The 17,585-nt window shown below is 36.2% G+C and overlaps 1 protein-coding gene across 1 annotated transcript in view; it reads right to left on the bottom strand.

The window, feature by feature from the left end:
* Positions 1-17,585, bottom strand: part of PDZD8 (PDZ domain containing 8) — a 52,376-nt gene that overhangs the window by 13,766 nt on the left and 21,025 nt on the right. The window contains exon 3 of the mRNA XM_084904121.1: positions 12,965-13,067. Coding sequence (XP_084760247.1) covers positions 12,965-13,067 — 103 coding nt within the window. The remainder of the gene's footprint in view (positions 1-12,964; positions 13,068-17,585) is intronic.

Raw genomic sequence — 17,585 nt, forward strand, 5'->3', positions numbered from 1 at the left:
TCGGTGTATTCTATAACATCTATCCATAAACTGGTAGCAACATTTTCAGAAAAAACTAATGTTGATCTAAGAAACACACTTTAACATAACCCAGAGCAAAACTATTAAAAGAAAAAAGTCATGGATAGAAATGCACTACTTGATCCACTCATTCAAACGATTAGGCACTGTGTGCTGGTGTGGGAAATAGAGCTGTGAATATCACAGATGAGCTTCCCTGGCTTAGCAGGAAAGCTAGGCATGAACAAATAATTATGATAATACTTGTGTGATTTAACAGGAGTCACCTAACATGTATAGAGCAGAGAAGACATTGAAGGATGCATAGAGAGAGAGAGAGAGAGAGAGAGAGAGAGAGAGAGAGAGAGAGAGAGAGAGAGAGAGAGAAGGAGAGAGAGAGAGAGAGAGAGAGAGAGAGAGAGAGAGAGAGAGAGAGAGAGAGAGAGAGAGAGAGAGAGAGAGAGAGAGAGAGAGAGAGAGAAAGGAGAGAGAGAGAGATGGATCAGTTGCCTCCTATACATGCCCCAACTGAGGATCAAAACCACAACCTAGGTGTGTGCCCTAACAGGGAATTGAACCACAATCTTTTGGTGTACAGGACAACATGCCAACTAACCAAGCCACCGAGCCAGGGCTGTGGGCTCTTTTTAAAGAAGTTTTGTTGGAAAACACCCACACTCATTTGCTTGTCTGTTGTCTCTGGCTATTTCAGAAGTTAAAACAGCTGAGTTGAGTAATTGTGACAGTGATTGGTCCACAAAGTCTAATATATTTAATATAATCTTACTAATGTCACCCCAATAAATTAACTCAAAGTGTGCCACACCACGACTAAAAAATAAATATGCTTGAATATACACACACTGACATTATAGATTTCTTTACAACACATAAAAATTGCAAAAAGTCTAAATGTTCATCAATGAGTGATTGGTTAAATAAATTATGATACACAATGAGATACGATGCAGACATAAAAACAATGACACATGAATATGGAGACAGAACCATAAGCATACCCCGTAAACAGTGTGTATGCTTAGATTTACAAAGTTATTTAAAAAGTTAATAGTGGTTTCTCTGAGTAGTGAGATTATGATTGACTTTTGCAATCTTCTTTATAGCTTTCTGATGTTTTCTTTAATTGGGCAAAAAATATATAGCTCATGATGATTTCTGAACATATATCACTTTTATCTTACAGAAATTGTCTAGTCTGAAGAATATGCAAGTTTCCTCAAATTTAACAAATGAAATAGCATCACAAAAATTAAATCTCTATTTCATGATACCTACTTCCTTATGCTCAATGGTTTCCTATTTAGAATTCTAACAATATTTTCTTAGTGATGCTCAATTTATGAAAGAGAATTCGCACATCATTCATTTAGAAAACAAGCCATCTGTCTATACAATAAGGTCACTTGATAATCTTTAAAGAAATATAATAAACTACCCAGAAGTAGTCTTATTTGCAATGATTAATAAAACCTTATCTCCTCCAATAGAGCATACTGTTGTATAAAACAGCTTTCAAATATAACCACCTATTTGTTTAGTACAATCCAATATCAATGTAAATCAACATGCTTACAAATGGAAAACACAGCTGTCCCCAAACCTATTGTAAACTATATTCATGTTCAATACTTATATGGGGAAATACTCAACACCTCATGAAAAAGGACTGATTTAATAGGACATATGAATTAAGTGTTTTTGCTGCTCTTTCCACTTGTCTTTTTGAAGATAACAAAAATTTCCTCCTAGTTTTTCTTTAGCCTGTTCACTTTAAAGTTCCTTCAATTACTTCACATCCTATCCTATATAATAAAAGTCTAATATGCAAATAAAAAGAACAGCAGAACAACCAAACAACCAGTCACTATGATGTGTGCTGACCACTAGGGGGCACATGCAAAAATGGCAGGCATCAGCAGAAGTGTGTGAAACATGATGGGCATTGGCCATGGTGGGCATTGGCCGCGGTGGGATGGTGGAGCAGGTGACTGGGGCAGCCAGACCAAGGTGAGGTGGCAGTTGCTGTCATCAAGATGAGCCTGAGGTGGTTACTGAAAATTCTCTGCTCCTGTGTGCCACGGTCCTGCCCAGCACTCACTCCTGCCAGCACTGAAGACACCACTCACACCCACTGCTAGTGCTGGCCCCGATTGTTCATCACTGTCAGTGGGTATGAGTGGTAGCTGCCAGCCCCAATTGTCCCTGAGGGCTTCTCCACCTCCCCCTGCTCCTGAGGGGTGATCGGGGCAGCAGGCTCCACTAGCACCTGCTCCTGGTGCCGGCCCCAATTGCTCCGTCAGTGTGCGGGAGCAGGATCATTGGCAGACAGGGGACCGGGGCAGTGGCAGGAGGGACCAAGTCCCGCCCCTGTGCCTACCACAGCCTCACAGCCCACAGTTCCTTTCAAAGTGCATGAATTCATGCATTGGGCTCCTAGTTTACTATAATAAAATGCAAAGGTGAGTGCTACAGATCTCAAACAGTTTAGTAGCATGAACTACTTCCTAAATGTTCCAAATCTATTAGAAATAACTACATTTTTTCTATGTTATGACATTAACACTCTTTATTCCTAAGAAGTTCTCAGTTTATCTTAAACCTTTCTGAAAAATGTTTGTTCACACTTCATACTCAGCTGAAATAGACAGCAGCTAGTTAATCTCTATCCTTCTTATAAAAGCCCTTAATAAACTTCTTAAAAATCACTATTTGGCCCTCTTGTCTTTATAGAAACAGACAATAACAAAAACCTCACACTATCCCATGATTGAGGAAACTATACTATTCCTCTGTCCCCTTCACCTTATTACAGGAAGGATTTAAAAGAAAGTGGGAGCAGGGGATTTATAGAATATACTAAACGTTAATACCACTAAAAGCACAGGAGTGTGGCATTTAGGTCTAGTTCAATAATAAGTACTATGTGCCAGATACTGTGCTAAGCGTTTTATAGAATTTAACCTTTATACTGTTATTATTATCTCCACTTCAGATTATGAAATAATTTATTCATAGACACAAAAATAGTAGAAGAACCTGGACTTGAACCTACTATTCCTGGAGATGACATAGTAATTAAAAACACCAGCTCTGGAGTCACCCTGCCTGCTAGCTGGGTGACTGGAGTAAGTTACTTTCTTTGTGTCTCAGTGTCCTTCTATATACAAGTAAAATGGAGATGGCAATGGGAGTTGTTGTGCCTGTTTTCATGGGGTTGCCATGAGAATTAAATGGTTAGTGCATATAAAGTCTTAAAATCATGACTGGCACAGAGAAATTGCTATCTTGTTGCTCTTAACTTCCACTGGCCTGAAGACATGTGAGCAGGAGTTGTACACTACTGCAGGCTCTCTAATAACACCTCTCTAACATTTTCCTAAATTGCTTATTTCCTAGTTCTGCATCCTGCATCTGAGGGTATGACTCAGAAAATGAGCTCTTTGGCTAAGTGGGTTTCTGTGGGAAGGTGCTGCTGTGCCTTGAATAGGATGTTTTTGTTCATGACAAAGAAGCACTAAGTAAATCAGTCTTACTTGCATCACAGAATACTGGAGGGTCCTAGAAACAGAATCCAAAACAATGTTTAAGTTTTATAAATATGACTTCCTTAGCTAGTTCTCAAAAGCTCTTTTAAAAGAATATTTAGAATGTTACTACTTCATTGTAAAAGCTTCTGTTTCTTTCTGTGGTTAATCCTCACCTGAGGATATTTTCCCATTGATGAGAGAGAGTGGAAAGGATGGGGAGAGACAGAGAAAGAGAAACTCAGCTTGAGAGAGCCTCAACCAATTTCAAAAACCTCCATTATTTCTACTATCTTGAAGTAACAGCCAAACTTCTTAGCCTGGCACTTAGGTACTTCTATAACATGGTCCAGTCTTGTTTTGCATAGTCTTCTACACTACAGTATTCTTTAATCAACATGGACAACTGAATCCTAAACATACTCAAATACAATATTTCCCCCCCCTTTTTTTGGGTTTACACCATGCCCTGCACCTTCCTACCATCTCTAAATCATACATGTACTATGAAGGCTTGGCTCCTTAACATATTCTTTCCTGATTTTCCCAAAAGAATGCTACTCCCTTCTTTTCCCCCACCCTCACTGGAACCTCATAGTACTGTATTCTGAAACTCTCTTAGAGCAACAATATGCTAACAGTAACACGGAAGAGCTCACTGTACTCTTGATATTTTTTTCCTCACTGCTTCTCTCCCTTGAAGGAAAGAACCAAATCACATTGCCTTATACCTCACAATAAGTCTCTTCCTTCTCATACTCACAGTGCCTTACTGGTTTAATATAGAGAATTGATGTTTCTATATTTTAACCTAAGCTCCTACTCTTTACACAGTATTTCAAAATCATACTAAATACACATAGAAAATATGAGACAGAAAATGGCATTCCACATTTTTAACCAAGATAAACTTTAAGAGTAGAAATACTGAATAGGACTTATTACTAAAGCTCAAAAGCATTTAGTTTAAGAAGTCAAATTATAGAACATTATATGTGGTTAAAATTTATTGAGTCCCTACTGTATTTGCAAATATTATCAAAGGGAACTAAACCAGAGTTTTCATAAAAACTGACATTTTCAAAAAAGCTTTATTTGCTTTAATCTTTCTCTTCCTTCGATAAGATTAAGATTGTAAATGGCAAATGGTTAAATAGAAGCACCAGAATGCTATCTGCAAGGCATCTGGCCTTAGACAAACATGCCAAATGCCAACTCGGAAGCATCTCGCCTAATGTATTTAAAAATTTCTGTGTCTCAGATGTTCTTATTTGAAATCAAAGTTCTTTAGGGAGCTTTATATGTACATTCAACAATTCATAGATAGATATAGACAGATATTCAGTAAGACTTCTAAAACTCTCCAAAGCTAAAATAGAAGTAAAATTTTAATCATATAGTTATTTTATTTAGGCTACATTAAACTATACACATAGAGTTAGAGCACTAGAGGCCTGGTGCATGAAAATTCGTGCACTGGGGGGTGGGGGTCCCTAAGTCCGGCCTGCCCCCTCTCACAGTCCAGGAGCCCTCAGGGGATGTCCTATTGATGGCATAGGCCTGCTCCCCAGACTAAGCCACAGTCTGGCCTCCCTCTACGGGGGTTGAGTGGGGCGATCAGGGGAAGGTGCTGCCCCCATTACCCTGCTGCTCCTGCCACTGCCAGCTGCTGAGGCTGCCTGCCCTGGGCCCTTGCAGCCACCACAGCTTTGTCAGGTAGGACATCCAGAAGACACCTGGTCTAATTCAGGCTAATTTGCATATTACCCTTTTACTAGTATAGATCATTAAAAACATCAAAAGTATTAACGTAATTCATCAATTGTGATTAGTGTCATAGTAATGTACCATATTTATAAACTAAAATCCTTACTCTAAAAAAACAGGTTTAAAAATGTTTTCTAACAAAGGAAATATTGAGCAGTAAATTTCATTCTGTGGACTTCCTCAACTCAAACATTTTTATTTGGTTAAAGCATTTATCAGAAATAGCTTTCAGGGAGAAAGCAGACAGCAATGTGACTAAACTTCACTGAAACCTGAATATCTAAAAGAAAAATAGTTGAAGGTAAATTGAGCTCATGGCCAATCAGCTTCAGTCTTCCCAGAAACATTCATTCAATACCCACTAAATGCCAAGTGCTGTGAGTCAAAACAATCATGGTATATGCTATAAAGGAAGATATTGGTGGAAGTAACACTGATCAAACTGTCATACAATTATAAATGTGAATTCCCAACTGTGGTAAAGTATTATCAAAAAGTTTTATGTTCACTAGGGAAAAGTTTCCCAGAAGAATAACGGTTGGTGAATCAGTTAAGATCTGATGAAACAGAAAACAATGAAGCATTAGAAACAGAGGGACTCAAAAACAGTGATAAAAGAACTGAGAACCAAACAGGGGATAGTGAAGCAACTCAGATATTAACAACAGCCAGAAGTCCCGCCCAGCCTTGGGCTGGAAGGGCAGAGGGAGGATGTGTACCAGTAGAGGCCAGGGCTGGAGCATCAGGACGAAGCTGCAAGCATGGTGAGATTGGCCTGTGAGAAGCATGGAGCCATGAAGGAGAAATCGTGGCTGCCAGATTTGTCCAAGGCTGAGGAGAAAAGGAAGAATACCCTGGTTCCTAGTCCACTCCCATTTCTCACCAAAGCTTCGTAGTGGTCAAACCTAGCTAAAAGTCAGCTGTCAGTGAAGCCCCGGAATATAACCAGTAGAGGTAAGTCTTCTCTTAACGTAGTGCAGGGGAAGGGCCCAAGAATGTTTGAGGGAAACAAGCTAAGGCCTAGTATAAGCAGAGGACTGAAGAATTTGGGTAGGTATAAGTATGCATGTGGAGAAATGTGCTAGGGGAAGGAGGCCCATGTACAAAGGTTATGCAGTGGACAGAGTATGGCATGTATGAAGGAGTGAAAGATGGCCAGTCCAGCTAATGCAGAATGGAGGGTAGAGGTAGGGCTAGAGAGATAGGGACCAGGCCAGAGGTGACTTTGTAAGTCACATCAAGGAATCTGTCCTTATTCTAGGAGCTACTGAAACCATTGAGATTTAAGGAGGCAATTGATAGAATCAGATTTGTATTTCAAAACCATTTATCCTTCTCCCACCTCCCAAGACATTCACATAACAACTACAACGTGCCAGAAATTCCACTGCTACTGGGCACACATATAAAAAGAATAGAGCATATCTGTGCCCCCGTGAGGTCTACCTGCAAGTATGTAGTGTGCAGTATTATTAAAGACCTTTTAAGTATCCTTTTAGCATTTATCATCTGATTATCATGGGGAATGTGAAATTTATCTTCAGACTTAACTCCTTGCTCAGTTAATTTGTTGATCACCCTACCACTTCACTTTTTGCATATATATGCTTCCATTAATCATTCACCCACCTTTGTCTTTTCAGCTGCAGATCACTAATTTTTTCCCATCCATTTATCTTTATATGGCTATCTCACTTCCAAGGTAATTTTACTGCTTCCTCCCCACCTGATTCAACTGTTATAAATTTTCTGCATTATGGAAATCTGAAAAGCACAAATAACTCTCTGAGAAGAATTTCATGGTTTTTAAATAAGTATATTCATTTTGTGACAACTACTCTCATGAAAAATGGAATCATTCAGGATATTATGCCTGGTCAAGTTTATTGTTTTCCCACATTCTAAAGACAGATCTATCAGGTGATTTGGGAAGCTTTGCTATGGATCTTCATCGAAAGCTTTCTGAAAGCTGAAAATGCATTCACTGTTCCATTTCTTCTACACGCTTGTTTAGCATCTTCACATTAGACAGGAATGGTTTCCCTATAGTATACCTTCTCCAAACTGATTACCTTCTGTCTGCCATTTTTTCCTCTTTTCAGCTGCGTTAATCTTTGCTCTGGAGGTAAAGAGAGACTCACTGGGGTCTATAAGGCAGACTACCTCTGAAATCAGGCTCAGTCTTGGGCAACTGAACATGGCTAATCTTATGATGAAGGCCCTTCTATTTAAATCCTATCTCCCTGAGTTTCAGAGCTCTCCCAGACTCTGTTCTAAAATGATTCCACTATCACCACTCCCAATACTGTCTCCTAATTATCAGAATACCATTCATAGTCCAGTTTTTGTTAGCAGCAGCAGGATTTAATGGCACAAGTATGGATTCTACAAGCAGAAGACTATGGCTCTTTATATATGGCAAAAATATGTCAGACTCTAGGCATCATGTCCTCAAATAGCTCTTTAATTGTAAGAGTGTGTTTAAAAAAAATTGTAGGAAGCCTGATATAAACTATTTCTCTTTCAGAATCAGATTCTTTCAAAAATGAGGGAAGCAAGAGTGGAGGGGAAAAAAGGTCCCACCAGAGTCTAACAAAAAGATAGAGCGCAGTCCTCAGTGGATAGAGCATAGGCCTGTGGACAGAAGGGTCACGGGTTTGATTCCAGTCAAGGGCACATGCCCAGGTTGCTGGCTTGATCCTTGGCAGGGGATGTGCAGGAGGCGGCTCATCAATGGTTCTTTCTCATCATTGATGTTTCTATCTCTCTCCCCCTCTCCCTTCCTCTCTGAAAGCAATAAAAATATATATATTTTTTTAAAAAAAGATAAAAGTATAGACTCTAGAAGATGAATTCTTCTGACTTCCTAATTCTGGGCACAGCTGACCCTATTTAAAGCCCTTAGCAGGGGACTCTTTCCCCACCCCCACAGGGGAGTCTGTGCTGTGAGATTCTTTCTCCTTCCCCACGTGGGAGTCTGTACTTGTTCTTCAATAAATTTCTACCTTTGCTGTAAAAAAATAAAATAAATAAAGCCCTTAGCAGTTGCCAGTTTAAGTTGCCAACTGGAAGTTGCCAACTGATATCCTATAACCCTCTGAAAACAATATACTCATTCTAATTAAGAGTTCCAAATTACCATTTAGAAATTCTCCCCAATTGTTAGCTGAATGCCCTTCAGGGATTTATTACTTCTTATTTTTCAGGAAGGTCTGATATATCATGACATCTAATGCCTTTCACCACAATTCCCTCTGGTACCTGAATATTCAGCTACACAAACCTGAAGTGCTTCTGCTTCTATTTATACCGAACACATGCGGGTTCCAGCATCTCTTCTGCCCATCCACTGTGTACTACATCCTAAGTACCCAAAAGTTACTTTTCTAATTCTGTCTTCATTTCAGAACAAGAAGCCCATATTCTTCCTTCTTCTTTGATAGTAACATATTTATGTCAAGGTACTACTGACTTAACAGTTATTTGGATTTTTAACATTCTGTCTTTAATTACAGAAGGAAAGACCAGTCTCTTATAAAGGACAATTGCTTTCAAATGCCTGAGTGCAGAGGGAATAGGGACAGGATAAAATGAACATTAAAAAGCTTGTTTTCAAACTTAAACTCATTTCACCGTTTTATTTAAAATGGAGAACAAGGGAAAGAGCTAGGCAGAACAGCTGAGTGCCAGCTGGCCCGAGGCCTTTCCCACTATCTCAGAACTCCCAGATTCAGAGGAAAGTGACACTCAGGATCTCTCTATTTAAAACTGTGTGTGTTTATGTGATATTTATATGATCTGTTTGTTTTAGTATTCACACAATAATGATTATCTATGCTTTAATATGTCAGATTAATTTACTGTGAATTTTATTTGATGAGCACTATGAATTTTACTTGATAAACACTATAAATTCTAGAGATATATAGTTGTCCATGAAGTTTCCAACTGGAATATTAATCATTGCCTGAAATGAGCATTTTTAAAAATCTGAAACTGAAATTTATTCATTAGTGAAAGGGAAGCAAATTATCATCACCAAGCCTGCATATTGCTAAAGAATGAAAATAAACTTGCCTTGTCTCTTTTAGTAAAGGTGAACATATATTTTTTAAAAATCTATTTTATTGATTTTTTTTTTTTTTTTTTTTACAGAGAGAAAGGAAGAGCGATAGAGAGCTAGAAACATTGATGAGAGAGACATCGACCTACCGGGGATGTGCCCGCAGCCAAGGTACATGCCCTTGACCGGAATCAAACCCGGGACCCTTCAGTCCTCAGGCCGACGCTCTATCCACTGAGCTAAACCGGTTTCGGCAAGGTGAACATATTTTTAATATTGACTTTGTCATCTCTTGTAAGGTAATTCTCTAATGTTTGTTTAAACCTAATATCTAATATCTAATTTATTTTCACCTCAGCTATCACATTTAATGGGGTTCTCATGAGGAATCTTTGCTTATTATTTTTAAAGAATAAACACAAGTACCTCATTTATTCTATGAGCTCTTTTATTTTGCAAGTGAAATAATAAGCAAGGCAGTGAATGAGTGTCTGATTTTGCCCCAAACTTGCTTTGGATTTCTAATAAGGTAGAAAGTAGGCTTTATGCAAGCTATGTGTTAAATTATTCTTTGCAATATTCCCTGATACCCAACATAAGAGAAAAAAAAAATCCCTTTACAAACAAAAAAATCATCAAATAGATTTAAATTTTTTCTTATGGTAAGACTGTGGACTGACCACCTAAAAGGTATTCATAACCCTTTTCTTTTAACTCAAAGTGTCCCCATACTTCCTTGCTGGTAGTAGAGACCATATGACTTGGTTCTTATCAATGAGATATAAGTCAAAATCCCTGAGTGGAGTTTCCAGTAAAGAATTTTAGAAGGACAAAACCTGACTGACATGTGCCTCTGCCATGCCTTATAGCTCATCCTTTTTCTTGAAAGGTGGATACCTAAGGGTACACTAGATAATTTGCAACGATGAGAATAAAACGCCCATGCTAAGGATGATGGAGGAGGAAGCCAGTAAGAGCCAGCTCCTTGATTATATACTAACTACGAGCTTATCGCACAAGATAAGCTCTTTTTTCTCTTTTTTCTGCTTAAGCCACATTCATTAGATTTGCTAATACTTCCAGCTAATGCATTACAACTGTTCCATCTCTACCCCCAACATTTGTAAGTATTACAAATCTAAAGCTTTCCATCTGTTATTGATCTTCCCTATTAATGGCATAAGGTACATTATAAATGCTTTAAAAACTCAAAGCTATACTTAAAATATGAGAGATATTAAGTTTCTTTCATTCGGTACACTAAAATTAGTGACTGAGTAAATTTTAACATTTAAAAAACTAATTTAAGCCTGAAGATTGTATATATAAAAAGAACTTCCAAAATCATTGAGTTCTTTAGCATACTTGTTTTTAATGATACATTTTCCATCCAAATTTATAATATATTCCAAATTTTCAAATCCTATCCTACAATGTCTTATGTAGTCTTGAAGAGCACTCTAATTCTCCTCCCTAGTTATTAAATTCAGACATATGTAATTTAATGCCTGAAGACACTTAACTGTTGTTGACATTTTTGAGAACAGATGTAATTAGTAACCTAGAATTATTTTTCCAAAACTAGCTATGACATATGCTAAGATCTAAAATTATGACAAGATTAAAGTCTTACTAATTTTTGTTATAAAATATTAAAGCTGTCTAATCTGATATAAGGGAAACTGAAAATGCCAATAGCAATGGCAAGTTATGACTATTTCATACCCAGACAAAACAATATTGTTTTTTCATATATTTATATATTTCAGAACAAACTGTAAAGCTGGTTATTTTATTCCTCTGGGGAGCTGCTTCAAATTGACTGAGATGTAACTTAAAGTTAAGGCATGCACAACCACCAAAAAGGGGGAGAATTTCCTAAAAACCACTATTTTGACAATGTCATTTTCATGTTCAAAATCTTCAATAGCTCCCCAAAACTTTCATAAATTAAAACTCTGTGGTTCAGCCCATTCTCTTTCCAGCTTTACTTACCCCTATATTCCCACCCTGATCAAAATTACTCTACTTATTCCAAAATAATTTCACACTGCCCTATGTTATATAAAGATATACACAACAGTTATTACATAGAGACACTGGAAACAATTTAAAAGTCAAGGAAGGATGCATCTATAAAAGGGTACCACATAACCTTCAAAAGTCAATATGCTTAGGAGCCTATTTAAAAAAATGAAGAATTGTGACTATTTTTAAAAATGCTATGAAGAATAATATACTATTCTAGAAAAACCAAAAAGCACATTATTACTACTATAAAACAACTATGTAAACATACTTCAAAAGTACCTATTCACCAATATACTGAGGACATATTAGAGAAATAGTTTTCCTAAATATTGGCTATATGGCTACCAAGAGCTCAATGTGATAGAAATAGCTGAAATTTTAAGTTATTAAATACATCTTTAAAGAATACATCTATAATTTATTTCTGCAAAAAACTATTGATGTGTTAAATAGATCTAATATTTAAAAAGACTAGAAGTAACCCAGAGAAATTTGGAAAATCCAAGAAGCATTCTGGAGTTCTATTATTACCAAATGCATAATATTTTAATGTATGCTTAGCATATGAAATAACTATTCTTAAAAATCAAGAAAGGCTACATGTTCTTTGATGGCATAAATTATTTTTCAACTCCAGACATAAAATTCTGGGATTTTATTTCCAATACAAAACTTCACGGGCTTAATAAAGCAATTTTGTAGACAACATTTTGATAAATGCTCTAAATCTTTAATAAACTACTAGATTTATGCAAATTCCAAGAAGTATATCATAATTCCTATTAAAACTTCTATGGGAAACATTCAGAAATATCAACTCAAATTTGGAAAAAAAATAGTGACAATTTTTATTTAAGAACTCAACCCAACAAGTCCAAATTAAAACATGTTGAGTTGGAAGCAATTTTTGTTCATTTTTACTTCTAGCACTTAAAATATTTTAAAAGCCTCTTCCCCCCCAAGTTTTACAATTTAGGTGAAAATCTCTTTTTGATACATCAAAAAAGAAACCAGAACATTTAGTCCTTCACACACCAAAAGTATATCCCAAATCCATTCTTTCCATTTCCTCAGCTACCACCTCCTGAATGCCTTCCCCAGAATGCCTCCTGATCTCCCTTAGGTTTACTCTCATCCTCCTACCGTCCTTTCTGTATACAGAAAAAATGTACACAAGATCTTGTCACTCCCTATCTTAAAACTATCCCACCACAAAGAATAAAATCCAAAATCCTTGCCATGCCCTATATGAGTAAGTATGACTCCACCTCACTTATGGCTAGACTACCTTCTTTCAGTTACTCAAACATACCTGCCCTCACGTCTCCCGTACAGAAGGGAAATTAGGCTAGATATCTTATGCAAGCAAGCAATCTGAATACTATAGTTTTATGTGATCCATTTCATTACTGATGTTGTATTATAAAAAGACGAATAAAAGCTCTTCATAATTATTTGCACATGATCAAAAATAACTAAGAATATAGAAATATTAATAAAAGCATGCATATAAAATACAAACTTTATACAGATGTAAAACTATGCAAATCAGTTTTACCGTCTTAATAGAACTCCTTTGTTTTTCTTCCCAAACACTACTGCTCAACTCAAGTGTGCAATGAATATTTGCCTCTCTGTCATAGGATCCAAAAATGAGTAACCTGAAATGTAAAAATAAAACAAGATTATTGTACCAGTTATGTACATTAAAATTTTGCTTTCAAATCATTGTACCAAAAAGTAATAAATTACTGTTACTATTATAATTTTGATAACAGAAAAACTTAAATTAAATACTTGGTATGCCCTCTAGTGGAAAACTGAAGTAAAGCTAAAATTAGGTGACATTCCAGGACAAGTTATTTTTCAGTGGCTAAATCAAACAAACAGAAAGTAATTTTTATGAATAAGATATAGTACAAATAGTTTCTTGTGAACACAAATACACATAAGCACACATGTGCACACGCGCGTGCGCGCACACACACACACACACACACACACCTACCTCCATCTACTAATATGACTGAATTTATTTCTCTAAGCCCATTTCTTCCTTTGAACAATTCAGGGGAAATATAGTACTTAATTCTTAAAGCCGTTGTAAGAGTAAAAGAAAACAATGCATACAAGGCATTTAGCATAGTACCTAGCAAATAATAAGTGCTCAATAAGTGTTTGTTATTCCTATTATCTTGAAAACAATTACCAAGGAATAACTGTATCACCTAATTTTACTGCTTAATATTCATATTTTAAAATGAAATCCCAAGTCTAATCTTGAGATCATATTAGGCAGTTTTTATTATTGGAGGAAAAAATGTTACCTACATGTCCTACATTATCTATCTGTTAAATCAGAACATAAGTCTGACAATGTTTTAGTAGTAAGCTTGAAAACAGCTTTAGCTGTTAATCAACATCTTGATTACCACTCCATTACTTTACCTCTACATAAATACCATGGGGGTAGGAGATAATGAAATTACAATGGATAAAACACATCAGAGCAATATGAGAAAATTGTTTCCTAAGGTTGAGACCTAAAGCAAATCATGCTTATGCCTAACCAACTGGCTTCATGAACTAAAAAGCCTGAACAAAATCATGGCAAAAAGAAATCCATAAATTTAAATAAATTTTAATCTTAAAAGGAAATTTAAACAGTATTCAACAACCTACTGCCAAAAACATAAGATTCAGAATTATAAAAGGCTAAGTTTAGGAAAATGAGAATTTTCATTTATCAAAGATTTGCTGCCACCATCTGTTCAAAAGCGCAAACTACCCAAGTAAGGGCCTTGCCGACAGTGCAGAGAAAGCTATGCACCAGCTAGTAGTTTCTGAATTCCCAATAGATATTAAATCTTCAGGATTCAGGAACAAGAAAACACAATTCTTGGATTGTGCAATAGTTCTTTGGATAAGACAATGGTTTCTTAAGATAGGACACAAAAATAAAAAACATAAATGGGACACCACTGAAATTAATTTTTTTGTGCTTCAAAGGATACCACCAACCCACACAATGAGAGAAAATCCTGTGGACCTGTGTCCTTGTTCAGGACCTTAAGTCTCAATGAAGAATTTGCAGGGGTCCTCAAACTTTTTAAAGTGGGGGCCAGATCACGGTCCCTCAGAGAGCTGGAGGGCCGGACTATATGAACTACTAATTCCTACTGTAACACCTCGGCTGCGCTCACTGCCCAAAAAACCTGGCGCGCCGGATCAGACTCCTCTGCGGGCTGCATGTGGCCCGCGGGCCGTAGTTTGAAGACCCCTGATTTATAGCAATGCATTCTGAAGACCATCAAGCTAGATCTGGAAGGGCTGCAGCCTTCTGAATATGTAGTGATGGAGGGGTTGGGGGTGGGGGCAGGATCCGCTGTGCTAAAAGAGGTCAGTGGCTGACTGATTGGGATGTAATCTCTGCATAAAAAAATTGAGGTGCTCTAAATGAGAGGCAATCTATTGCCAAGCCCCATAGATACTTCTCCCATCAGAGAAAAAAAATTCCTCCGGAACCTCATATCCTTCCATTTTTAAATAGGAAACTGAGCTCATAAGATTATGAGACCAACATCATTTATGTGGTCCATTGTTGACCAAAATGTCACTATGCAACATATGGCTGTACAGTATTTGACCATACACTCTCAATCTTGTGTAGTGTAGAGGAGACTTCAAATAAATCCTGAATTCCTTTTAATAAGTATGTTTCTGTACTTGTAATAGAGCAATTCTGCAACTATTTGAGATGTTATTACAGAACTGAGGAAATGAGTACAGTGCTGATGTTACTGGAGTTAGGGTTCAGGGGACATAAAAATATGAGAGGAAGAACAAACCAAGGCAAGGAACAACTCTAGGATAAACTAGAATTGGAAATACTATGTGAACTTATGATTTCTAAATTGTGTATGTGTATGCATATATGTGTAAGTGTCTATACATGTATGTATTTCACAACTTTGTCCAGTGAAAGGACCTCTGAGTATATGAAGTAGCAGTGAACAACTCAACACCCAGGTCTTGATTTTTAATATCATTCTCTATTAAAAGGAACCAGGGCTCTTTAGTAAAACAGCTGATTCTAGGACTATGGCAAAGATACAAAATAAACCTGGAACAATTTGTTATACCAGAAAGAACGAATAGCTTAAAAAAAAAAAAAAAAAAAAAAGACAGGCTCATGTCACAAGCATACAGAGCCAAGTTTGAAGCGGTTCCAAATGGCCAAATCAGGAACAATTCACAACAAAATAATTAAGAATAATAAAGAATTATAACCATTGAAAAATATAGGAATCTATGAGTCTGTGCCGATAATAGATAATTGGGGAATCAGATAAGGTCTCCTGCTTATAGAGCAGAATGTCAACTGCTATAGTTTGTGTTACCATTAAACATTTTTTTCAAGTGATGTATTTTTGGAACCCAGTATAATAAAATAGGCATTCCAAAAGCTGCTGAGAAAATACAGGCTTTAGAACAGTGTAAGTGTGACTCAGTGAAGGAGTGACCTTAATTAGAATCTTCTATCTATAATTAGGACAGGCTATATCCTACATACACCATTTTAGAGTGCAGAATCTTACACCACAAAACCATATAGGCTTTGCTTTCACTGACTATAATCTTGGTTTGTTTTCAAAATAAATCTGGTTGATAAAACCAACCAAAAAAAAAAAAAAAAAAAAAAAAACAAGAAAAGAAAATGTATTCATTACTTCATTGTCTTTTCCATAAAGAATATGTGACAAATCCCTCCTAGAATTTGAGGCCAAATTTCTTTTCTCCTAAAGAACATGCACAGTTTGTCAGAAAATGAGAGTTAAGTTATCCATTAAGTTTCCTCTGCTGCCAGAAAACTGATCTTCTCTTCTCTATATGGTTGTTTTTAATTTGTATTTTCTATTTAACTGCACATGGGCATTTGTTTTCTTTGCATAATACTTAAACCCTTTTTAGACTATAAATTACAAATTTAAAAATAGTTCTAACAATATGATTGTAACACTAATGTGCAATAATTAAATCTTCTAATAGAAGCACTACAAATACATAAATTGAGGTCACTGGGAACTTTAAAAATCAACTTTAGTTTAATGCAAAAAAATGCAATTAGAACCAAGTTTTACAAACAAAATTGTGTTTCCACACCCAAACTTGTAATTGGGAAGTTCAAAACTCTACTTCAGATAATTAAAAAAGAACCTCTCTTTACAGTCTGAGAACCTTCTAAGTTAATAAATTTCAAATTCCAGTTCTCACAACCAATTATGCAAAAAGAACAGGTTTGTCTAAATATTTGTTTTCCTCTTGGTAAACACTCTAATGATTACATTGAGGCATAATAATAGAAGCTTCAGCTACTGGAGACCTTCTATATAGTAGCCACTGTGGTTTATTTCCCTATTCTGAGCATAATTACTGATAAGGTAGTAGGTAGCCTTGCTCATTTTCCAGATATGAAACTTGTCTAAGAATATCTAACAGTAAGGATACACAACTAAAATGTAAAGACAGCACTTTCTAATTCAGAAGTTGGTATTATTTCCACTTCATATTGCCTCCTAAAGCATAAAGTTTCCAGTTGTACAATAACTCCAATATTTTCAATAAACAATTTGTTTTCTATGAATACTTCTAATTTTTTCCCTCACTGGCAAAGTTCACTCTCAAAGCTTTACAGCAGCAAGTTAGATGAATGAATGAATAAATAAATCTCCTTCAAGGCTATCTTTGCAGATCTGGGGATGGGTGGATGAGTAGGTAGATAGGAATTGATAACAGTATAGTCAAGAAATTTTGTGCAAAGCTGCCCTTCAAATGGTTTGAAGTTGCTATGATTATTTTGGAAAAGATAATCCATTAAGTATGATTCTGATGCCTGTGGATCAATAAGAAAATTCACTGGGGGGAAAAAAGAAAACATCACTTCAAAATTTCCTTAGACTTAGGCCACTTGAAAAATGTCCTAAATACTATTAACATAATTTCATACTTATAATGTATTAGCTTAGCTACTTCAAATTCAGACTTGTGTAGAACCATATTTTATTGTATGTCATTTTATTGTATACTAAAGTTCCTTTTTACAAAATTTACAGATTTAGTCTTTCTTTGATAAAAGAATTTCTTTTCAACTAGCTTTCTGACATAACGGTGCACAATTA

Source organism: Pipistrellus hanaki (assembly GCF_964339955.1).
Source record: "Pipistrellus hanaki genome assembly, chromosome: 14".
NCBI classification, from domain to species: domain Eukaryota; kingdom Metazoa; phylum Chordata; class Mammalia; order Chiroptera; family Vespertilionidae; genus Pipistrellus; species Pipistrellus hanaki.